Here is a 22,118-nt window from a genome sequence, read left to right as displayed (position 1 = left end):
AGCCTGCAGACATCCCAGGCCCCGGAGGCCTGGGGGAAAGGCTGGAGCAAAGGAGAGGCACCCTTAGTGCAAGAGGATCTGGCTAGACCGTCAGGTGGCAGAGGATGAGATTAGAGAACACTTAAGCAAAGTGGAGATGCACAAGGCCCTGACGGGCCCCGCCGGGGTGCACCCTCAAGTGCTGAGGGAGCTGGCAGATGGCCTTGTGCGGCCGCTCCAAAAGGGAGATGTGCCTGAAGACTGGAAGAAAGCAAACGGCACGTGGGCTGATGAGCAGTGCAGCGGATGGACAACTGGCTGAGCGGCCGGGCCCAGAGGGTGGTGACCAGTGGCACCAAGGCTAGTTGGAGGCCAGGAACCAGCGGTGAAGCCCAAGGCAAGGGGCACTGCCAGCAGGCGGAGGGAGGTGGTCCTTCCCCTCTGCTGTGTCCTGCTCTGGGCTCCCCAGTGCAAGGCAGACATGGCCATAGTGGAGAGAACCCCCACCCCAGGGCCCTCCCAGGGCCCCCCCCAGTTTCCGTTGGGGTCGGAATGTTGGTCAGTTGGAGCCAACAGCCACCAGAGACAGCAGGACGGAGCTGTGCTGGCACGGAGCAGCGCTGGGAGGAGGCAGGGTCTGGCCAAGCAGTGCTGCCCCAGCACCGGCACCGGCATCCCGCTTCCCATCCTCGCTGTCGCCGGCTGAGCCGCGTCCTTGGTGCACGGCGACGGTCCTCCAGTCCCGGGCGGGATGGGCCAGGCCAACTGCTGCTGCGGCTCCAGGTGGGCTCTCCCTGGGGGTCGGGGACACGCGGGCACGGCCGGGCCCCGCACCAGCAGCCCTTCTCATGCCTGCCGCTCTCTGCTCTGCAGGGAGGCTCTCACCGACACCGAGCCGGTGCTGAGCGCGGACGTGCGGCTGAGCCGGGGCCGCAAGAGGAGCGAGAGGCGCCTTCTCCTCCTCCAGGAGGAACTGGTGGTCGCCAAGTTGCAGTAAGACCCTCAGAGCCCAGCTGCCTTTCCCCCATCCCTGGCCCTGGGACCAGGGCAGGGACACCCTGGCACCAGCCCCAGGCCCCGGGACCTTGGTGCTGCATGCACCAAGGTCCGTCCCAAGGGCAGGTGTGGGACAGGGCTCTGCCCGGGGGGACCCCAAGGAGGCCACCTCCAGCTCACTGCCTGCCTCTCCTCTCTGCAGACGTGGCGGCACCACCGTGCGCCCACAGCTGCGCCTGGCCCTGGACCAGCTGTGGGTGGTGAGCGGCGGGAAGGAGGCGGCGGGGCAGGAAGAAGAAGAGGAGGAGGAAGGCAGCGGCGAGGACAGGACCTCCATCATCCTCATCTGGCCCACCGGCTCCTGCGTTGCCACTTTTGGGTGAGTCCTGCCCCACGGGGATTTGTCCTGCCCCGTGTCCTTCCCCACGGGGCAGGGCTGTGCAGGCGCCCGCCTCTGCCCACGGGCTGGGGGGCAGCGGGGGCTGACGCGGTTTCTCCTCTCTTTCTGCAGCTCCCGGGCGCGGAAGGAGCTGTGGGTGGGCACGCTGCTGGGGTAAGCCGGGGCGATGCTCCAGGTGCAGCCGGATGGGGGAACACAGCTCCCCAGCTGGGGAGAGGTGCCCCCGCGGCTGCGGGCAGCTCTCGGGCAGAGCTGCCTGACAAGAGAGAAGAGGCGGCTTGGGGCTCACCCAGCTCTCTCCCTGTCCCTGCCCGGCGCACAGGACACCAGAAGGAGCCAAGAGAGCCCGAGTGAGCCGTCTCCCATCGCTCAAACTCCTGCAGAAGGAGCTGAGCCGCCGCCGTGCCGTGAGTGTCTCTCTGGTCTGGGCTCTGTCCCCCAGCACTGGTCCTCCAGCTGAGCAGCAGAGGCATCGCTGCTCACCTTCTTCCACTCCTTCTCTCTTGCCCAGTGGAGGACGTTCAGCGCCAGGAGCCTGGAGAGGCTGATGGAGGGCCAGGCAGAGGTGAGAATGGCTGCCTTCCACCCGCCTCGGGCTGTGCCGGGGTGCCGGGGATGTGCGGCGAGTGGGGTGAGCTTGTGTGGGAGGGAGGGAGGGAGGGAAGGTCCCACGTTGCCACGCGGGGAGCGGAGAGGGTTGGGGAGCCACCAGGAACGCCGGCACGTCCTCGCTGGCGGCTCTGGGAGGAAACCTGGCGCGCGGGGCAGAGAGCCCGGGAGGGCAGAGGGTCCCAGCTCTGTCGCGCTCAGGCTGCTGGTGCCGGGTGGCAGCTCGCCGGTGTCCCTTTCTGCTGCGGGGCAGCTCTCTAAGCGCAGCCTGGTTCTTGCAGGCTGATCCCAAGCAAGGGCCTCCGACGGTCCCGTCTGACAACAGAGGGGGACTTTGCCGCTCACCAGGTGAGTTTTGGAAAGAAAGGCAACCTCCTGGAACCGGCTGCGCTGTGCTCACTTGTCCCTTGAGTGTCGCCATGCAGGTTGGGCAGCCCAAGGGAGGACGTCACCTGGAGGAGCAAGGACACCCGCTGGGCAGCGGCCGCTGGACGTGGTTCTGCGGGGACACGGAGCCTCTGCTGCCGCCCACAGCTTGGAGGAGGGCAGGGCGAGGGCTGGGCCAGGCTGTCCCGGTGGCACGCCGGCTCTCAGGAGCCTCCGTGCCGGAGCTGCTGAGCCGCAGCCGTGGTTCCAGCTGCTGGCTCCCTGCCCGTCCTGCTGCACCGCTCAGCACCGCGCTGCAGGCAGGGCAGGGCAGGGCAGGGCAGGCTCCGGGAGCGCTGGCCTGGCGGTCCCCATTGACGGGCTCTTGCTCTCTTTTCCTTTGCAGCAGGAGGGAGCAGCGGGAGGAGGAGGAGGGGGCTGCCCTGGCCCTTTGCTCTGCGGCGGACCCCGGCCGCTGCCCAGGCGCCAGGGCAGGCGGGCTCCGGCTGCAGCAGGGCGCTCTTCGGCCAGCCCCTGGCAGCCCTCTGCGGGGAGGACGGCACGCTGCCCCAGCCCATCCAGGTAAGCCGCCCGGGACAGGGGTCCCCAGCCCTCCCTCCGGCTGCGCTGGAGAGGCGGTGGGTGTCCCCAGGAGCTCCGGGGACGGGGCTCTTCACCCCCAGCAAGGAGCCATGTTTGGGGCAGAGCTCTGGCCACCGCTGTTGGAAGGCAGCTCCTCAGGCAAGCAACTGGCCTCCTGCCTCTCCCGCAGGAGCTGCTGGCTGTCCTGCAGCAGCAAGGGCCGTCGACAGAAGGGATATTCCGCAGAGCTGCCAGCGGGACAGCGCTTCGGGAGCTGCGGGAGGCCCTGGACCGCGGCGCAGACGTCGACCTGGGAAGCCAGCCCGCGCTGCTGCTGGCCGTCATCTTGAAGGTGAGCGCTTCTGACCTGCAGCTGGAGGAGCTCCTGGCTGGCCTGGAGTGTTCAAAGGCTCAGCTGGAGCCCTTGGCCTTGCAGGACTTCCTCCGAAGCATCCCCTCCAAGCTCCTCGTGAACGACCTCTACGAGGACTGGATGGCAGCGATGCAGAAGACCAGCAAGGAGGAGAAGATCTCAGAGCTGAAAGCGTAAGCGCGGGCAGCAGCCTGCCTGTTGAGCAGGAGCCCTGACCGCTGGCTGAGGGCACCTGGAAAGCTGCGCAAGACAGCCGCTGGCTCCCACCGGCCCTGGGCAAGCCTGGGGGACGGCTGTGGGCAACATCTGCTTTATGAACCTTGTGCTCCTGTTCCCTCAGGGTGGCCGAGAAGTTGCCTGCAGCCAACCTCCTCCTCCTGAAGCGGCTGCTGTCCCTCCTCCAGCACATCGGCCACAACGCGTCCGCCAGCAGGATGAGCTGCAGCAACCTGGCCATCTGCGTGGGGCCCAACCTGCTGAGCCCAGCCGACGAGGACCTGCTCCCGCTGGAGGCCATGCTGGAGGTGGCTGAGAAGGTACGCTGTACTGAGCAGCCGGCTGCAGCCTTCCCGGCCCGTCAGAGCTTGGCTGCTCAGGGGTCTCTGGATGCCTCCTCCCTTGAGCAAATGCTGCTGGGGTGGCTGCCTGGAAGAGCAGCCCCACAGCCACAGCCTTCTGCGCAGAGGCAAGGCTCAGGAGTGGGAAAGGCTGCTCGGTCCGTTTTCAGGCAGCTGGGTTGAGACCAAGGGTTTGATGTGTGCAGGTGAAGGTGCTGGTGGAGTTTCTGGTGGAGAACTGCAGGGACGTCTTTGGGGAGGAGACAACTGACCTTTCCTGCCCACCAGCCGAGGAGTCGCCAGCCCCCACGGAGAGATCCAGCGGTAAGAGGAGGGACCGAGGGTTGTGACAGGCTGGGGCTTGCGACGCCAGAAACCTCAGCGTGGTTTCTGGCGGGGCTGGGCATCGAGTGCTGTCCTCTCAGCCCCGCTTGTCCCGTCGCCTCTGTTTGGCCACTGCCTCTCGGGGCATGAACGGTTTGCTCTGCAAGATGAGCTGAAGCCTGCAGACAGGGCATCAGAGGGCTGAACACAGAAGTGGTGTAGGGCTCCGGGTGGGTTTTGCTTGAGCTGTTTTTTACTTCCACAAAGTCACTTTGCTGCACACGCTTTTTCTTTCTAGATCTGCGTTTGGAAGAGCCAAGTGTCCCCGCAGCCACAGCAGACAGCGAGCGTGAGGCAGAAGCCTTGCCGCATGCACCCCCCTCTCTGCTCGCTGTCCTCAAAGAAGCTGGGGGAGAGACGGTGGTGGGGTCTGAAACGGGAGAGGTATGTCAGCTCCCCAGACACTGGGACAGCGTGTCTGGTGTAGGAGGGGCGTTTCTGATGAGGCCAAGTCGCTGCTCTGCCTCTGCCTGGCAGCAGAGCTGCTGCCTGTTTGGGTTATTCCTCCACCCCCCGGGACGATACAGAGTACGGAAAACCGGCAAGGTTGTTTCTCCAATGCACTGGGCACGTGCTTCATCAAACAAAACGCCCACAAAATACCTGCAGAAAGACAGAGGGGAGTAGCTGTCAGCTTCAAAGGGGTCTTGCTCAGGTCCTACTTCGTCAGAGCTTCGTGGGGTCTATTTTGCGGGGGGCGGGGGGACGGTGCGAAACGTGGCCGATGCAAGCCAGCCAAAGGGATCTCCTCTGGAGAGCTAAGGTGGCAATTTGGCAAACAGTCGCCTACCGCTCCCGGTCGTCTCTTGCCACCTGCCAACTCCAACGTTTCTGTTGTAGGCACCCGTTGCTATGCCTCCAAGCGCCCCCCAGAGCGCGGCAGACTCCCTGGGGCGCCCAGAAGAACTGGCGAGCCTTTCAGAGGAGAGAAGGTAAAATGAGCCCGCTTTGGTTAAAATCGGAACTGACTCCAGTGGATCGTGGCTTTCCCTAACTAATACCCCTGTGGGATGGACAGGTTTGCAGGCTCTCCCCAGCACGAGGAAAACAGAAGCAACCGCAAGAGAAAAGAGGCCTGGGGAGAGGAGAGTGAAAGCCGCGAGGAAAAGAAGAGGAGGAAGAGAGAAAAAGTTCTGGGGGACGGACCAACGAAAAGACGCAGGAAGGCGCAGGAGGTCAGGAAGCCCAGGTGTGTGCCAGGCTCTGCTGCCCACCTTTCTCCCTCTCAACACTGCTGCTGCTGCTCTAAGTCAGTCCAACTCGCTGGCAAGGGGCGGCGAGGGATGGTGCTGCGCAGGGTTTGGAAAGAACTCCATGGCAGCTCCCCATGGAGCCCTGCTGCGTGGCACAGGGGCACTGTGCGTCTCTGCACGCGCGCAGGTCTCTAAGGGCATCAGCCATGGGGATAAGGCGCCAGAGCCATCCCGTAGCCAATGCCAGCACCAGGTCTCTCCTCTGGGCCATGAGCAATTCCTCGTAACCTGTGTTCCCCAAAGAGAGGGGAACAAAAGGCCTGCCTCTTCCTGCCTTTATGGATTTATCAGAGCTTTCTGACTCTGTCGTTGCAGGTGCCGATTCATGTTCGCCGGCTGAACCGCTGCGACTCCTGGGCCCCCACAGTTGAAGTCCACAATAAAATGCTCTTTTCTCTCTCCTGACTGTGTCTGCCACAGGATATTCTGGAGTGGGGAGCTGTTGTTTTGTGATGACTCCTCGGGGAGGAGTTGGGGATCGTCCCTTGTCCCCGCATCCTTTCCAGCGGGCATCAGGGCTGAGTTGAGGGCCTTTAGGAGTGAAACCAGAGCAGAGAGTCACGCAGGAGGGTGGAGGCTGGAAGGGACCTGTGGAGGTCATCTGGCCCAACATCTGCTCAAGCAGGCTCACCTAGAGCAGGTTGCCCAGGACCACGTCCTGGTGAGTTTTGGGTACCTCCTAGGAGCAGCGCCATGAGGTCAGAGCGAGGGCGAGACGTGGGCAGGGCACGGTGGCCAGGAAGGGCTAAAGGTCCTTATGCAGCCACCGTCACCTGCAGCTTGCTGTCCCCTGCAGCCATCCTCCTTGCACACTGATTGTCGGGCACTTTCCTCAGAGCCCCCTAACTCACGGCAATGGTAGAGCTCAACTTCCACGCTGGGCGGTAGAAATGCCTCAGCTCACCCACAAAGCTTTTGAAGCGGCTCCACCAGCAGCCGGACTGCTGAGGCTTTTGTGCATCCCGGCGTGACAGAGGGCACGCCCGCACCGTGACGGGGGAGGAAGGGTGAGCACTCTCACCGTCGGTAGGTAACTATTTTGCTCACAGGCTGCTGTGGTTTAACCCTGGCCGGCAGCTCAGCACCACGCAGCCGCTCGCTCGCTCGCTCGCTCGCTCACTCCTCCGCAGTGGGATGCAGGGGGAGAATCGGAAGGGTAAAAGGGAGGAAAGTCGTGGGTTCAGGTAAAGAGAGTTTTAGAATTTAAAAAGAAATGTTAAGAAAAAGAAAACCAACAAACGAGAGAGAGAGAGAGGAAAATGAAGCCCAAGAACAACAAGTGATGCACAAGAAAGCAACGGCTCACCACCAACCGACCGATGCCCAGCCAGTCCCCGAGCAAGGGCAGCCCCCGCCAACCTCCACCCCCAGTTTTATTGCTGAGCACGGCGTCGTATGCTGTGGGATTTCCCTTTGGTCAGCTGGGGGTCAGATGTCCCCGCTGTGTCCCCTCCCAGCGTCTTGGGCACCCCCAGCCTGCTCGCTGGCGGGGCAGTCTGAGGAGCAGAAAAGCCCCTGGCGCTGTGCAAGCACTGCTCGGCAGAAACTAACGCATCCCTGGGTTATCAAGGCTCTTTTCAGCACCGATGCAAAACATAGCCCCCCCATACAAGCTGCTCTGAAGAGATGTAATGATGAAGCTCATCATAGGGTCACATTTTGGGACTTACGCTGCTCCCTCTCAAAACTCTCCTGGCCTTCACTAGGCTACGGCAGCCCTTCAGGCTGGTCTAGGTTCTGCCAACCCTCCTGCGGCATGACGGTCCTAGCAAGACCAGCCTGCAGACATCCCAGGCCCCGGAGGCCTGGGGGAAAGGCTGGAGCAAAGGAGAGGCACCCTTAGTGCAAGAGGATCTGGCTAGACCGTCAGGTGGCAGAGGATGAGATTAGAGAACACTTAAGCAAAGTGGAGATGCACAAGGCCCTGACGGGCCCCGCCGGGGTGCACCCTCAAGTGCTGAGGGAGCTGGCAGATGGCCTTGTGCGGCCGCTCCAAAAGGGAGATGTGCCTGAAGACTGGAAGAAAGCAAACGGCACGTGGGCTGATGAGCAGTGCAGCGGATGGACAACTGGCTGAGCGGCCGGGCCCAGAGGGTGGTGACCAGTGGCACCAAGGCTAGTTGGAGGCCAGGAACCAGCGGTGAAGCCCAAGGCAAGGGGCACTGCCAGCAGGCGGAGGGAGGTGGTCCTTCCCCTCTGCTGTGTCCTGCTCTGGGCTCCCCAGTGCAAGGCAGACATGGCCATAGTGGAGAGAACCCCCACCCCAGGGCCCTCCCAGGGCCCCCCCCAGTTTCCGTTGGGGTCGGAATGTTGGTCAGTTGGAGCCAACAGCCACCAGAGACAGCAGGACGGAGCTGTGCTGGCACGGAGCAGCGCTGGGAGGAGGCAGGGTCTGGCCAAGCAGTGCTGCCCCAGCACCGGCACCGGCATCCCGCTTCCCATCCTCGCTGTCGCCGGCTGAGCCGCGTCCTTGGTGCACGGCGACGGTCCTCCAGTCCCGGGCGGGATGGGCCAGGCCAACTGCTGCTGCGGCTCCAGGTGGGCTCTCCCTGGGGGTCGGGGACACGCGGGCACGGCCGGGCCCCGCACCAGCAGCCCTTCTCATGCCTGCCGCTCTCTGCTCTGCAGGGAGGCTCTCACCGACACCGAGCCGGTGCTGAGCGCGGACGTGCGGCTGAGCCGGGGCCGCAAGAGGAGCGAGAGGCGCCTTCTCCTCCTCCAGGAGGAACTGGTGGTCGCCAAGTTGCAGTAAGACCCTCAGAGCCCAGCTGCCTTTCCCCCATCCCTGGCCCTGGGACCAGGGCAGGGACACCCTGGCACCAGCCCCAGGCCCCGGGACCTTGGTGCTGCATGCACCAAGGTCCGTCCCAAGGGCAGGTGTGGGACAGGGCTCTGCCCGGGGGGACCCCAAGGAGGCCACCTCCAGCTCACTGCCTGCCTCTCCTCTCTGCAGACGTGGCGGCACCACCGTGCGCCCACAGCTGCGCCTGGCCCTGGACCAGCTGTGGGTGGTGAGCGGCGGGAAGGAGGCGGCGGGGCAGGAAGAAGAAGAGGAGGAGGAAGGCAGCGGCGAGGACAGGACCTCCATCATCCTCATCTGGCCCACCGGCTCCTGCGTTGCCACTTTTGGGTGAGTCCTGCCCCACGGGGATTTGTCCTGCCCCGTGTCCTTCCCCACGGGGCAGGGCTGTGCAGGCGCCCGCCTCTGCCCACGGGCTGGGGGGCAGCGGGGGCTGACGCGGTTTCTCCTCTCTTTCTGCAGCTCCCGGGCGCGGAAGGAGCTGTGGGTGGGCACGCTGCTGGGGTAAGCCGGGGCGATGCTCCAGGTGCAGCCGGATGGGGGAACACAGCTCCCCAGCTGGGGAGAGGTGCCCCCGCGGCTGCGGGCAGCTCTCGGGCAGAGCTGCCTGACAAGAGAGAAGAGGCGGCTTGGGGCTCACCCAGCTCTCTCCCTGTCCCTGCCCGGCGCACAGGACACCAGAAGGAGCCAAGAGAGCCCGAGTGAGCCGTCTCCCATCGCTCAAACTCCTGCAGAAGGAGCTGAGCCGCCGCCGTGCCGTGAGTGTCTCTCTGGTCTGGGCTCTGTCCCCCAGCACTGGTCCTCCAGCTGAGCAGCAGAGGCATCGCTGCTCACCTTCTTCCACTCCTTCTCTCTTGCCCAGTGGAGGACGTTCAGCGCCAGGAGCCTGGAGAGGCTGATGGAGGGCCAGGCAGAGGTGAGAATGGCTGCCTTCCACCCGCCTCGGGCTGTGCCGGGGTGCCGGGGATGTGCGGCGAGTGGGGTGAGCTTGTGTGGGAGGGAGGGAGGGAGGGAAGGTCCCACGTTGCCACGCGGGGAGCGGAGAGGGTTGGGGAGCCACCAGGAACGCCGGCACGTCCTCGCTGGCGGCTCTGGGAGGAAACCTGGCGCGCGGGGCAGAGAGCCCGGGAGGGCAGAGGGTCCCAGCTCTGTCGCGCTCAGGCTGCTGGTGCCGGGTGGCAGCTCGCCGGTGTCCCTTTCTGCTGCGGGGCAGCTCTCTAAGCGCAGCCTGGTTCTTGCAGGCTGATCCCAAGCAAGGGCCTCCGACGGTCCCGTCTGACAACAGAGGGGGACTTTGCCGCTCACCAGGTGAGTTTTGGAAAGAAAGGCAACCTCCTGCAACCGGCTGCGCTGTGCTCACTTGTCCCTTGAGTGTCGCCATGCAGGTTGGGCAGCCCAAGGGAGGACGTCACCTGGAGGAGCAAGGACACCCGCTGGGCAGCGGCCGCTGGACGTGGTTCTGCGGGGACACGGAGCCTCTGCTGCTGCCCACAGCTTGGAGGAGGGCAGGGCGAGGGCTGGGCCAGGCTGTCCCGGTGGCACGCCGGCTCTCAGGAGCCTCCGTGCCGGAGCTGCTGAGCCGCAGCCGTGGTTCCAGCTGCTGGCTCCCTGCCCGTCCTGCTGCACCGCTCAGCACCGCGCTGCAGGCAGGGCAGGGCAGGGCAGGGCAGGCTCCGGGAGCGCTGGCCTGGCGGTCCCCATTGACGGGCTCTTGCTCTCTTTTCCTTTGCAGCAGGAGGGAGCAGCGGGAGGAGGAGGAGGGGGCTGCCCTGGCCCTTTGCTCTGCGGCGGACCCCGGCCGCTGCCCAGGCGCCAGGGCAGGCGGGCTCCGGCTGCAGCAGGGCGCTCTTCGGCCAGCCCCTGGCAGCCCTCTGCGGGGAGGACGGCACGCTGCCCCAGCCCATCCAGGTAAGCCGCCCGGGACAGGGGTCCCCAGCCCTCCCTCCGGCTGCTCCGGAGAGGCGGTGGGTGTCCCCAGGAGCTCCGGGGACGGGGCTCTTCACCCCCAGCAAGGAGCCACGTTTGGGGCAGAGCTCTGGCCACCGCTGTTGGAAGGCAGCTCCTCAGGCAAGCAACTGGCCTCCTGCCTCTCCCGCAGGAGCTGCTGGCTGTCCTGCAGCAGCAAGGGCCGTCGACAGAAGGGATATTCCGCAGAGCTGCCAGCGGGACAGCGCTTCGGGAGCTGCGGGAGGCCCTGGACCGCGGCGCAGACGTCGACCTGGGAAGCCAGCCCGCGCTGCTGCTGGCCGTCATCTTGAAGGTGAGCGCTTCTGACCTGCAGCTGGAGGAGCTCCTGGCTGGCCTGGAGTGTTCAAAGGCTCAGCTGGAGCCCTTGGCCTTGCAGGACTTCCTCCGAAGCATCCCCTCCAAGCTCCTCGTGAACGACCTCTACGAGGACTGGATGGCAGCGATGCAGAAGACCAGCAAGGAGGAGAAGATCTCAGAGCTGAAAGCGTAAGCGCGGGCAGCAGCCTGCCTGTTGAGCAGGAGCCCTGACCGCTGGCTGAGGGCACCTGGAAAGCTGCGCAAGACAGCCGCTGGCTCCCACCGGCCCTGGGCAAGCCTGGGGGACGGCTGTGGGCAACATCTGCTTTATGAACCTTGTGCTCCTGTTCCCTCAGGGTGGCCGAGAAGTTGCCTGCAGCCAACCTCCTCCTCCTGAAGCGGCTGCTGTCCCTCCTCCAGCACATCGGCCACAACGCGTCCGCCAGCAGGATGAGCTGCAGCAACCTGGCCATCTGCGTGGGGCCCAACCTGCTGAGCCCAGCCGACGAGGACCTGCTCCCGCTGGAGGCCATGCTGGAGGTGGCTGAGAAGGTACGCTGTACTGAGCAGCCGGCTGCAGCCTTCCCGGCCCGTCAGAGCTTGGCTGCTCAGGGGTCTCTGGATGCCTCCTCCCTTGAGCAAATGCTGCTGGGGTGGCTGCCTGGAAGAGCAGCCCCACAGCCACAGCCTTCTGCGCAGAGGCAAGGCTCAGGAGTGGGAAAGGCTGCTCGGTCCGTTTTCAGGCAGCTGGGTTGAGACCAAGGGTTTGATGTGTGCAGGTGAAGGTGCTGGTGGAGTTTCTGGTGGAGAACTGCAGGGACGTCTTTGGGGAGGAGACAACTGACCTTTCCTGCCCACCAGCCGAGGAGTCGCCAGCCCCCACGGAGAGATCCAGCGGTAAGAGGAGGGACCGAGGGTTGTGACAGGCTGGGGCTTGCGACGCCAGAAACCTCAGCGTGGTTTCTGGCGGGGCTGGGCATCGAGTGCTGTCCTCTCAGCCCCGCTTGTCCCGTCGCCTCTGTTTGGCCACTGCCTCTCGGGGCATGAACGGTTTGCTCTGCAAGATGAGCTGAAGCCTGCAGACAGGGCATCAGAGGGCTGAACACAGAAGTGGTGTAGGGCTCCGGGTGGGTTTTGCTTGAGCTGTTTTTTACTTCCACAAAGTCACTTTGCTGCACACGCTTTTTCTTTCTAGATCTGCGTTTGGAAGAGCCAAGTGTCCCCGCAGCCACAGCAGACAGCGAGCGTGAGGCAGAAGCCTTGCCGCATGCACCCCCCTCTCTGCTCGCTGTCCTCAAAGAAGCTGGGGGAGAGACGGTGGTGGGGTCTGAAACGGGAGAGGTATGTCAGCTCCCCAGACACTGGGACAGCGTGTCTGGTGTAGGAGGGGCGTTTCTGATGAGGCCAAGTCGCTGCTCTGCCTCTGCCTGGCAGCAGAGCTGCTGCCTGTTTGGGTTATTCCTCCACCCCCCGGGACGATACAGAGTACGGAAAACCGGCAAGGTTGTTTCTCCAATGCACTGGGCACGTGCTTCATCAAACAAAACGCCCACAAAATACCTGCAGAAAGACAGAGGGGAGTAGCTGTCAGCTTCAAAGGGGTCTTGCTCAGGTCCTACTTCGTCAGAGCTTCGTGGGGTCTATTTTGCGGGGGGCGGGGGGACGGTGCGAAACGTGGCCGATGCAAGCCAGCCAAAGGGATCTCCTCTGGAGAGCTAAGGTGGCAATTTGGCAAACAGTCGCCTACCGCTCCCGGTCGTCTCTTGCCACCTGCCAACTCCAACGTTTCTGTTGTAGGCACCCGTTGCTATGCCTCCAAGCGCCCCCCAGAGCGCGGCAGACTCCCTGGGGCGCCCAGAAGAACTGGCGAGCCTTTCAGAGGAGAGAAGGTAAAATGAGCCCGCTTTGGTTAAAATCGGAACTGACTCCAGTGGATCGTGGCTTTCCCTAACTAATACCCCTGTGGGATGGACAGGTTTGCAGGCTCTCCCCAGCACGAGGAAAACAGAAGCAACCGCAAGAGAAAAGAGGCCTGGGGAGAGGAGAGTGAAAGCCGCGAGGAAAAGAAGAGGAGGAAGAGAGAAAAAGTTTGGGGGACGGACCAACGAAAAGACGCAGGAAGGCGCAGGAGGTCAGGAAGCCCAGGTGTGTGCCAGGCTCTGCTGCCCACCTTTCTCCCTCTCAACACTGCTGCTGCTGCTCTAAGTCAGTCCAACTCGCTGGCAAGGGGCGGCGAGGGATGGTGCTGCGCAGGGTTTGGAAAGAACTCCATGGCAGCTCCCCATGGAGCCCTGCTGCGTGGCACAGGGGCACTGTGCGTCTCTGCACGCGCGCAGGTCTCTAAGGGCATCAGCCATGGGGATAAGGCGCCAGAGCCATCCCGTAGCCAATGCCAGCACCAGGTCTCTCCTCTGGGCCATGAGCAATTCCTCGTAACCTGTGTTCCCCAAAGAGAGGGGAACAAAAGGCCTGCCTCTTCCTGCCTTTATGGATTTATCAGAGCTTTCTGACTCTGTCGTTGCAGGTGCCGATTCATGTTCGCCGGCTGAACCGCTGCGACTCCTGGGCCCCCACAGTTGAAGTCCACAATAAAATGCTCTTTTCTCTCTCCTGACTGTGTCTGCCACAGGATATTCTGGAGTGGGGAGCTGTTGTTTTGTGATGACTCCTCGGGGAGGAGTTGGGGATCGTCCCTTGTCCCCGCATCCTTTCCAGCGGGCATCAGGGCTGAGTTGAGGGCCTTTAGGAGTGAAACCAGAGCAGAGAGTCACGCAGGAGGGTGGAGGCTGGAAGGGACCTGTGGAGGTCATCTGGCCCAACATCTGCTCAAGCAGGCTCACCTAGAGCAGGTTGCCCAGGACCACGTCCTGGTGAGTTTTGGGTACCTCCTAGGAGCAGCGCCATGAGGTCAGAGCGAGGGCGAGACGTGGGCAGGGCACGGTGGCCAGGAAGGGCTAAAGGTCCTTATGCAGCCACCGTCACCTGCAGCTTGCTGTCCCCTGCAGCCATCCTCCTTGCACACTGATTGTCGGGCACTTTCCTCAGAGCCCCCTAACTCACGGCAATGGTAGAGCTCAACTTCCACGCTGGGCGGTAGAAATGCCTCAGCTCACCCACAAAGCTTTTGAAGCGGCTCCACCAGCAGCCGGACTGCTGAGGCTTTTGTGCATCCCGGCGTGACAGAGGGCACGCCCGCACCGTGACGGGGGAGGAAGGGTGAGCACTCTCACCGTCGGTAGGTAACTATTTTGCTCACAGGCTGCTGTGGTTTAACCCTGGCCGGCAGCTCAGCACCACGCAGCCGCTCGCTCGCTCGCTCGCTCGCTCGCTCCTCCGCAGTGGGATGCAGGGGGAGAATCGGAAGGGTAAAAGGGAGGAAAGTCGTGGGTTCAGGTAAAGAGAGTTTTAGAATTTAAAAAGAAATGTTAAGAAAAAGAAAACCAACAAACGAGAGAGAGAGAGAGGAAAATGAAGCCCAAGAACAACAAGTGATGCACAAGAAAGCAACGGCTCACCACCAACCGACCGATGCCCAGCCAGTCCCCGAGCAAGGGCAGCCCCCGCCAACCTCCACCCCCAGTTTTATTGCTGAGCACGGCGTCGTATGCTGTGGGATTTCCCTTTGGTCAGCTGGGGGTCAGATGTCCCCGCTGTGTCCCCTCCCAGCGTCTTGGGCACCCCCAGCCTGCTCGCTGGCGGGGCAGTCTGAGGAGCAGAAAAGCCCCTGGCGCTGTGCAAGCACTGCTCGGCAGAAACTAACGCATCCCTGGGTTATCAAGGCTCTTTTCAGCACCGATGCAAAACATAGCCCCCCCATACAAGCTGCTCTGAAGAGATGTAATGATGAAGCTCATCATAGGGTCACATTTTGGGACTTACGCTGCTCCCTCTCAAAACTCTCCTGGCCTTCACTAGGCTACGGCAGCCCTTCAGGCTGGTCTAGGTTCTGCCAACCCTCCTGCGGCATGACGGTCCTAGCAAGACCAGCCTGCAGACATCCCAGGCCCCGGAGGCCTGGGGGAAAGGCTGGAGCAAAGGAGAGGCACCCTTAGTGCAAGAGGATCTGGCTAGACCGTCAGGTGGCAGAGGATGAGATTAGAGAACACTTAAGCAAAGTGGAGATGCACAAGGCCCTGACGGGCCCCGCCGGGGTGCACCCTCAAGTGCTGAGGGAGCTGGCAGATGGCCTTGTGCGGCCGCTCCAAAAGGGAGATGTGCCTGAAGACTGGAAGAAAGCAAACGGCACGTGGGCTGATGAGCAGTGCAGCGGATGGACAACTGGCTGAGCGGCCGGGCCCAGAGGGTGGTGACCAGTGGCACCAAGGCTAGTTGGAGGCCAGGAACCAGCGGTGAAGCCCAAGGCAAGGGGCACTGCCAGCAGGCGGAGGGAGGTGGTCCTTCCCCTCTGCTGTGTCCTGCTCTGGGCTCCCCAGTGCAAGGCAGACATGGCCATAGTGGAGAGAACCCCCACCCCAGGGCCCTCCCAGGGCCCCCCCCAGTTTCCGTTGGGGTCGGAATGTTGGTCAGTTGGAGCCAACAGCCACCAGAGACAGCAGGACGGAGCTGTGCTGGCACGGAGCAGCGCTGGGAGGAGGCAGGGTCTGGCCAAGCAGTGCTGCCCCAGCACCGGCACCGGCATCCCGCTTCCCATCCTCGCTGTCGCCGGCTGAGCCGCGTCCTTGGTGCACGGCGACGGTCCTCCAGTCCCGGGCGGGATGGGCCAGGCCAACTGCTGCTGCGGCTCCAGGTGGGCTCTCCCTGGGGGTCGGGGACACGCGGGCACGGCCGGGCCCCGCACCAGCAGCCCTTCTCATGCCTGCCGCTCTCTGCTCTGCAGGGAGGCTCTCACCGACACCGAGCCGGTGCTGAGCGCGGACGTGCGGCTGAGCCGGGGCCGCAAGAGGAGCGAGAGGCGCCTTCTCCTCCTCCAGGAGGAACTGGTGGTCGCCAAGTTGCAGTAAGACCCTCAGAGCCCAGCTGCCTTTCCCCCATCCCTGGCCCTGGGACCAGGGCAGGGACACCCTGGCACCAGCCCCAGGCCCCGGGACCTTGGTGCTGCATGCACCAAGGTCCGTCCCAAGGGCAGGTGTGGGACAGGGCTCTGCCCGGGGGGACCCCAAGGAGGCCACCTCCAGCTCACTGCCTGCCTCTCCTCTCTGCAGACGTGGCGGCACCACCGTGCGCCCACAGCTGCGCCTGGCCCTGGACCAGCTGTGGGTGGTGAGCGGCGGGAAGGAGGCGGCGGGGCAGGAAGAAGAAGAGGAGGAGGAAGGCAGCGGCGAGGACAGGACCTCCATCATCCTCATCTGGCCCACCGGCTCCTGCGTTGCCACTTTTGGGTGAGTCCTGCCCCACGGGGATTTGTCCTGCCCCGTGTCCTTCCCCACGGGGCAGGGCTGTGCAGGCGCCCGCCTCTGCCCACGGGCTGGGGGGCAGCGGGGGCTGACGCGGTTTCTCCTCTCTTTCTGCAGCTCCCGGGCGCGGAAGGAGCTGTGGGTGGGCACGCTGCTGGGGTAAGCCGGGGCGATGCTCCAGGTGCAGCCGGATGGGGGAACACAGCTCCCCAGCTGGGGAGAGGTGCCCCCGCGGCTGCGGGCAGCTCTCGGGCAGAGCTGCCTGACAAGAGAGAAGAGGCGGCTTGGGGCTCACCCAGCTCTCTCCCTGTCCCTGCCCGGCGCACAGGACACCAGAAGGAGCCAAGAGAGCCCGAGTGAGCCGTCTCCCATCGCTCAAACTCCTGCAGAAGGAGCTGAGCCGCCGCCGTGCCGTGAGTGTCTCTCTGGTCTGGGCTCTGTCCCCCAGCACTGGTCCTCCAGCTGAGCAGCAGAGGCATCGCTGCTCACCTTCTTCCACTCCTTCTCTCTTGCCCAGTGGAGGACGTTCAGCGCCAGGAGCCTGGAGAGGCTGATGGAGGGCCAGGCAGAGGTGAGAATGGCTGCCTTCCACCCGCCTCGGGCTGTGCCGGGGTGCCGGGGATGTGCGGCGAGTGGGGTGAGCTTGTGTGGGAGGGAGGGAGGGAGGGAAGGTCCCACGTTGCCACGCGGGGAGCGGAGAGGGTTGGGGAGCCACCAGGAACGCCGGCACGTCCTCGCTGGCGGCTCTGGGAGGAAACCTGGCGCGCGGGGCAGAGAGCCCGGGAGGGCAGAGGGTCCCAGCTCTGTCGCGCTCAGGCTGCTGGTGCCGGGTGGCAGCTCGCCGGTGTCCCTTTCTGCTGCGGGGCAGCTCTCTAAGCGCAGCCTGGTTCTTGCAGGCTGATCCCAAGCAAGGGCCTCCGACGGTCCCGTCTGACAACAGAGGGGGACTTTGCCGCTCACCAGGTGAGTTTTGGAAAGAAAGGCAACCTCCTGCAACCGGCTGCGCTGTGCTCACTTGTCCCTTGAGTGTCGCCATGCAGGTTGGGCAGCCCAAGGGAGGACGTCACCTGGAGGAGCAAGGACACCCGCTGGGCAGCGGCCGCTGGACGTGGTTCTGCGGGGACACGGAGCCTCTGCTGCTGCCCACAGCTTGGAGGAGGGCAGGGCGAGGGCTGGGCCAGGCTGTCCCGGTGGCACGCCGGCTCTCAGGAGCCTCCGTGCCGGAGCTGCTGAGCCGCAGCCGTGGTTCCAGCTGCTGGCTCCCTGCCCGTCCTGCTGCACCGCTCAGCACCGCGCTGCAGGCAGGGCAGGGCAGGGCAGGGCAGGCTCCGGGAGCGCTGGCCTGGCGGTCCCCATTGACGGGCTCTTGCTCTCTTTTCCTTTGCAGCAGGAGGGAGCAGCGGGAGGAGGAGGAGGGGGCTGCCCTGGCCCTTTGCTCTGCGGCGGACCCCGGCCGCTGCCCAGGCGCCAGGGCAGGTGGGCTCCGGCTGCAGCAGGGCGCTCTTCGGCCAGCCCCTGGCAGCCCTCTGCGGGGAGGACGGCACGCTGCCCCAGCCCATCCAGGTAAGCCGCCCGGGACAGGGGTCCCCAGCCCTCCCTCCGGCTGCTCCGGAGAGGCGGTGGGTGTCCCCAGGAGCTCCGGGGACGGGGCTCTTCACCCCCAGCAAGGAGCCACGTTTGGGGCAGAGCTCTGGCCACCGCTGTTGGAAGGCAGCTCCTCAGGCAAGCAACTGGCCTCCTGCCTCTCCCGCAGGAGCTGCTGGCTGTCCTGCAGCAGCAAGGGCCGTCGACAGAAGGGATATTCCGCAGAGCTGCCAGCGGGACAGCGCTTCGGGAGCTGCGGGAGGCCCTGGACCGCGGCGCAGACGTCGACCTGGGAAGCCAGCCCGCGCTGCTGCTGGCCGTCATCTTGAAGGTGAGCGCTTCTGACCTGCAGCTGGAGGAGCTCCTGGCTGGCCTGGAGTGTTCAAAGGCTCAGCTGGAGCCCTTGGCCTTGCAGGACTTCCTCCGAAGCATCCCCTCCAAGCTCCTCGTGAACGACCTCTACGAGGACTGGATGGCAGCGATGCAGAAGACCAGCAAGGAGGAGAAGATCTCAGAGCTGAAAGCGTAAGCGCGGGCAGCAGCCTGCCTGTTGAGCAGGAGCCCTGACCGCTGGCTGAGGGCACCTGGAAAGCTGCGCAAGACAGCCGCTGGCTCCCACCGGCCCTGGGCAAGCCTGGGGGACGGCTGTGGGCAACATCTGCTTTATGAACCTTGTGCTCCTGTTCCCTCAGGGTGGCCGAGAAGTTGCCTGCAGCCAACCTCCTCCTCCTGAAGCGGCTGCTGTCCCTCCTCCAGCACATCGGCCACAACGCGTCCGCCAGCAGGATGAGCTGCAGCAACCTGGCCATCTGCGTGGGGCCCAACCTGCTGAGCCCAGCCGACGAGGACCTGCTCCCGCTGGAGGCCATGCTGGAGGTGGCTGAGAAGGTACGCTGTACTGAGCAGCCGGCTGCAGCCTTCCCGGCCCGTCAGAGCTTGGCTGCTCAGGGGTCTCTGGATGCCTCCTCCCTTGAGCAAATGCTGCTGGGGTGGCTGCCTGGAAGAGCAGCCCCACAGCCACAGCCTTCTGCGCAGAGGCAAGGCTCAGGAGTGGGAAAGGCTGCTCGGTCCGTTTTCAGGCAGCTGGGTTGAGACCAAGGGTTTGATGTGTGCAGGTGAAGGTGCTGGTGGAGTTTCTGGTGGAGAACTGCAGGGACGTCTTTGGGGAGGAGACAACTGACCTTTCCTGCCCACCAGCCGAGGAGTCGCCAGCCCCCACGGAGAGATCCAGCGGTAAGAGGAGGGACCGAGGGTTGTGACAGGCTGGGGCTTGCGACGCCAGAAACCTCAGCGTGGTTTCTGGCGGGGCTGGGCATCGAGTGCTGTCCTCTCAGCCCCGCTTGTCCCGTCGCCTCTGTTTGGCCACTGCCTCTCGGGGCATGAACGGTTTGCTCTGCAAGATGAGCTGAAGCCTGCAGACAGGGCATCAGAGGGCTGAACACAGAAGTGGTGTAGGGCTCCGGGTGGGTTTTGCTTGAGCTGTTTTTTACTTCCACAAAGTCACTTTGCTGCACACGCTTTTTCTTTCTAGATCTGCGTTTGGAAGAGCCAAGTGTCCCCGCAGCCACAGCAGACAGCGAGCGTGAGGCAGAAGCCTTGCCGCATGCACCCCCCTCTCTGCTCGCTGTCCTCAAAGAAGCTGGGGGAGAGACGGTGGTGGGGTCTGAAACGGGAGAGGTATGTCAGCTCCCCAGACACTGGGACAGCGTGTCTGGTGTAGGAGGGGCGTTTCTGATGAGGCCAAGTCGCTGCTCTGCCTCTGCCTGGCAGCAGAGCTGCTGCCTGTTTGGGTTATTCCTCCACCCCCCGGGACGATACAGAGTACGGAAAACCGGCAAGGTTGTTTCTCCAATGCACTGGGCACGTGCTTCATCAAACAAAACGCCCACAAAATACCTGCAGAAAGACAGAGGGGAGTAGCTGTCAGCTTCAAAGGGGTCTTGCTCAGGTCCTACTTCGTCAGAGCTTCGTGGGGTCTATTTTGCGGGGGGCGGGGGGACGGTGCGAAACGTGGCCGATGCAAGCCAGCCAAAGGGATCTCCTCTGGAGAGCTAAGGTGGCAATTTGGCAAACAGTCGCCTACCGCTCCCGGTCGTCTCTTGCCACCTGCCAACTCCAACGTTTCTGTTGTAGGCACCCGTTGCTATGCCTCCAAGCGCCCCCCAGAGCGCGGCAGACTCCCTGGGGCGCCCAGAAGAACTGGCGAGCCTTTCAGAGGAGAGAAGGTAAAATGAGCCCGCTTTGGTTAAAATCGGAACTGACTCCAGTGGATCGTGGCTTTCCCTAACTAATACCCCTGTGGGATGGACAGGTTTGCAGGCTCTCCCCAGCACGAGGAAAACAGAAGCAACCGCAAGAGAAAAGAGGCCTGGGGAGAGGAGAGTGAAAGCCGCGAGGAAAAGAAGAGGAGGAAGAGAGAAAAAGTTCTGGGGGACGGACCAACGAAAAGACGCAGGAAGGCGCAGGAGGTCAGGAAGCCCAGGTGTGTGCCAGGCTCTGCTGCCCACCTTTCTCCCTCTCAACACTGCTGCTGCTGCTCTAAGTCAGTCCAACTCGCTGGCAAGGGGCGGCGAGGGATGGTGCTGCGCAGGGTTTGGAAAGAACTCCATGGCAGCTCCCCATGGAGCCCTGCTGCGTGGCACAGGGGCACTGTGCGTCTCTGCACGCGCGCAGGTCTCTAAGGGCATCAGCCATGGGGATAAGGCGCCAGAGCCATCCCGTAGCCAATGCCAGCACCAGGTCTCTCCTCTGGGCCATGAGCAATTCCTCGTAACCTGTGTTCCCCAAAGAGAGGGGAACAAAAGGCCTGCCTCTTCCTGCCTTTATGGATTTATCAGAGCTTTCTGACTCTGTCGTTGCAGGTGCCGATTCATGTTCGCCGGCTGAACCGCTGCGACTCCTGGGCCCCCACAGTTGAAGTCCACAATAAAATGCTCTTTTCTCTCTCCTGACTGTGTCTGCCACAGGATATTCTGGAGTGGGGAGCTGTTGTTTTGTGATGACTCCTCGGGGAGGAGTTGGGGATCGTCCCTTGTCCCCGCATCCTTTCCAGCGGGCATCAGGGCTGAGTTGAGGGCCTTTAGGAGTGAAACCAGAGCAGAGAGTCACGCAGGAGGGTGGAGGCTGGAAGGGACCTGTGGAGGTCATCTGGCCCAACATCTGCTCAAGCAGGCTCACCTAGAGCAGGTTGCCCAGGACCACGTCCTGGTGAGTTTTGGGTACCTCCTAGGAGCAGCGCCATGAGGTCAGAGCGAGGGCGAGACGTGGGCAGGGCACGGTGGCCAGGAAGGGCTAAAGGTCCTTATGCAGCCACCGTCACCTGCAGCTTGCTGTCCCCTGCAGCCATCCTCCTTGCACACTGATTGTCGGGCACTTTCCTCAGAGCCCCCTAACTCACGGCAATGGTAGAGCTCAACTTCCACGCTGGGCGGTAGAAATGCCTCAGCTCACCCACAAAGCTTTTGAAGCGGCTCCACCAGCAGCCGGACTGCTGAGGCTTTTGTGCATCCCGGCGTGACAGAGGGCACGCCCGCACCGTGACGGGGGAGGAAGGGTGAGCACTCTCACCGTCGGTAGGTAACTATTTTGCTCACAGGCTGCTGTGGTTTAACCCTGGCCGGCAGCTCAGCACCACGCAGCCGCTCGCTCGCTCGCTCGCTCGCTCACTCCTCCGCAGTGGGATGCAGGGGGAGAATCAGAAGGGTAAAAGGGAGGAAAGTCGTGGGTTCAGGTAAAGAGAGTTTTAGAATTTAAAAAGAAATGTTAAGAAAAAGAAAACCAACAAACGAGAGAGAGAGAGAGGAAAATGAAGCCCAAGAACAACAAGTGATGCACAAGAAAGCAACGGCTCACCACCAACCGACCGATGCCCAGCCAGTCCCCGAGCAAGGGCAGCCCCCGCCAACCTCCACCCCCAGTTTTATTGCTGAGCACGGCGTCGTATGCTGTGGGATTTCCCTTTGGTCAGCTGGGGGTCAGATGTCCCCGCTGTGTCCCCTCCCAGCGTCTTGGGCACCCCCAGCCTGCTCGCTGGCGGGGCAGTCTGAGGAGCAGAAAAGCCCCTGGCGCTGTGCAAGCACTGCTCGGCAGAAACTAACGCATCCCTGGGTTATCAAGGCTCTTTTCAGCACCGATGCAAAACATAGCCCCCCCATACAAGCTGCTCTGAAGAGATGTAATGATGAAGCTCATCATAGGGTCACATTTTGGGACTTACGCTGCTCCCTCTCAAAACTCTCCTGGCCTTCACTAGGCTACGGCAGCCCTTCAGGCTGGTCTAGGTTCTGCCAACCCTCCTGCGGCATGACGGTCCTAGCAAGACCAGCCTGCAGACATCCCAGGCCCCGGAGGCCTGGGGGAAAGGCTGGAGCAAAGGAGAGGCACCCTTAGTGCAAGAGGATCTGGCTAGACCGTCAGGTGGCAGAGGATGAGATTAGAGAACACTTAAGCAAAGTGGAGATGCACAAGGCCCTGACGGGCCCCGCCGGGGTGCACCCTCAAGTGCTGAGGGAGCTGGCAGATGGCCTTGTGCGGCCGCTCCAAAAGGGAGATGTGCCTGAAGACTGGAAGAAAGCAAACGGCACGTGGGCTGATGAGCAGTGCAGCGGATGGACAAC

At 63.3% G+C, this 22,118-nt stretch overlaps 2 protein-coding genes and 1 long non-coding RNA gene across 3 annotated transcripts; all 3 read left to right on the top strand.

Annotated features, from left to right (window-relative positions):
* The first annotated feature begins 136 nt into the window (after positions 1–136).
* Positions 137–5,904, top strand: LOC143158891 (uncharacterized). The gene is made up of 11 exons (XM_076335346.1): positions 137–261; positions 2,088–2,332; positions 2,757–2,932; positions 3,123–3,284; positions 3,369–3,478; positions 3,646–3,841; positions 4,069–4,186; positions 4,485–4,630; positions 5,087–5,178; positions 5,265–5,435; positions 5,815–5,904. Exons 1-11 carry the CDS (start codon positions 137–139, stop codon positions 5,837–5,839), a joined length of 1,566 nt encoding a protein of 521 aa, XP_076191461.1. The 3' UTR covers positions 5,840–5,904.
* A 6,754-nt stretch (positions 5,905–12,658) lies between these two features.
* On the top strand, positions 12,659–13,178 carry LOC143159111 (uncharacterized). Its single transcript, XR_012995109.1, has 2 exons — positions 12,659–12,709; positions 13,089–13,178. It is a non-coding gene; the product is annotated as an uncharacterized LOC143159111 (long non-coding RNA).
* A 1,507-nt stretch (positions 13,179–14,685) lies between these two features.
* LOC143158890 (rho GTPase-activating protein 68F-like) lies at positions 14,686–20,453 on the top strand. The gene is made up of 10 exons (XM_076335344.1): positions 14,686–14,810; positions 17,415–17,481; positions 17,672–17,833; positions 17,918–18,027; positions 18,195–18,390; positions 18,618–18,735; positions 19,034–19,179; positions 19,636–19,727; positions 19,814–19,984; positions 20,364–20,453. Exons 1-10 carry the CDS (start codon positions 14,686–14,688, stop codon positions 20,386–20,388), a joined length of 1,212 nt encoding a protein of 403 aa, XP_076191459.1. The 3' UTR covers positions 20,389–20,453.
* Positions 20,454–22,118: the final 1,665 nt, after the last annotated feature.

This window comes from Aptenodytes patagonicus, chromosome 3 (assembly GCF_965638725.1).
Source record: "Aptenodytes patagonicus chromosome 3, bAptPat1.pri.cur, whole genome shotgun sequence".
NCBI lineage: Eukaryota > Metazoa > Chordata > Aves > Sphenisciformes > Spheniscidae > Aptenodytes > Aptenodytes patagonicus.
This window is presented reverse-complemented; position numbering and strand designations above follow the sequence as displayed.

Coding starts and splice junctions, on each gene's coding strand:
- LOC143158891 (XM_076335346.1), top strand. CDS start 137: ATGCACAAGGCCCTGACGGGCCCCGCCGGGGTGCACCCTCAAGTGCTG. Junction 3,285..3,368: donor TGCTGGCCGTCATCTTGAAG/GTGAGCGCTTCT, acceptor TTGGCCTTGCAG/GACTTCCTCCGAAGCATCCC. Junction 5,436..5,814: donor CAGGAGGTCAGGAAGCCCAG/GTGTGTGCCAGG, acceptor CTGTCGTTGCAG/GTGCCGATTCATGTTCGCCG.
- LOC143158890 (XM_076335344.1), top strand. CDS start 14,686: ATGCACAAGGCCCTGACGGGCCCCGCCGGGGTGCACCCTCAAGTGCTG. Junction 17,834..17,917: donor TGCTGGCCGTCATCTTGAAG/GTGAGCGCTTCT, acceptor TTGGCCTTGCAG/GACTTCCTCCGAAGCATCCC. Junction 19,180..19,635: donor TGGGGTCTGAAACGGGAGAG/GTATGTCAGCTC, acceptor TTTCTGTTGTAG/GCACCCGTTGCTATGCCTCC.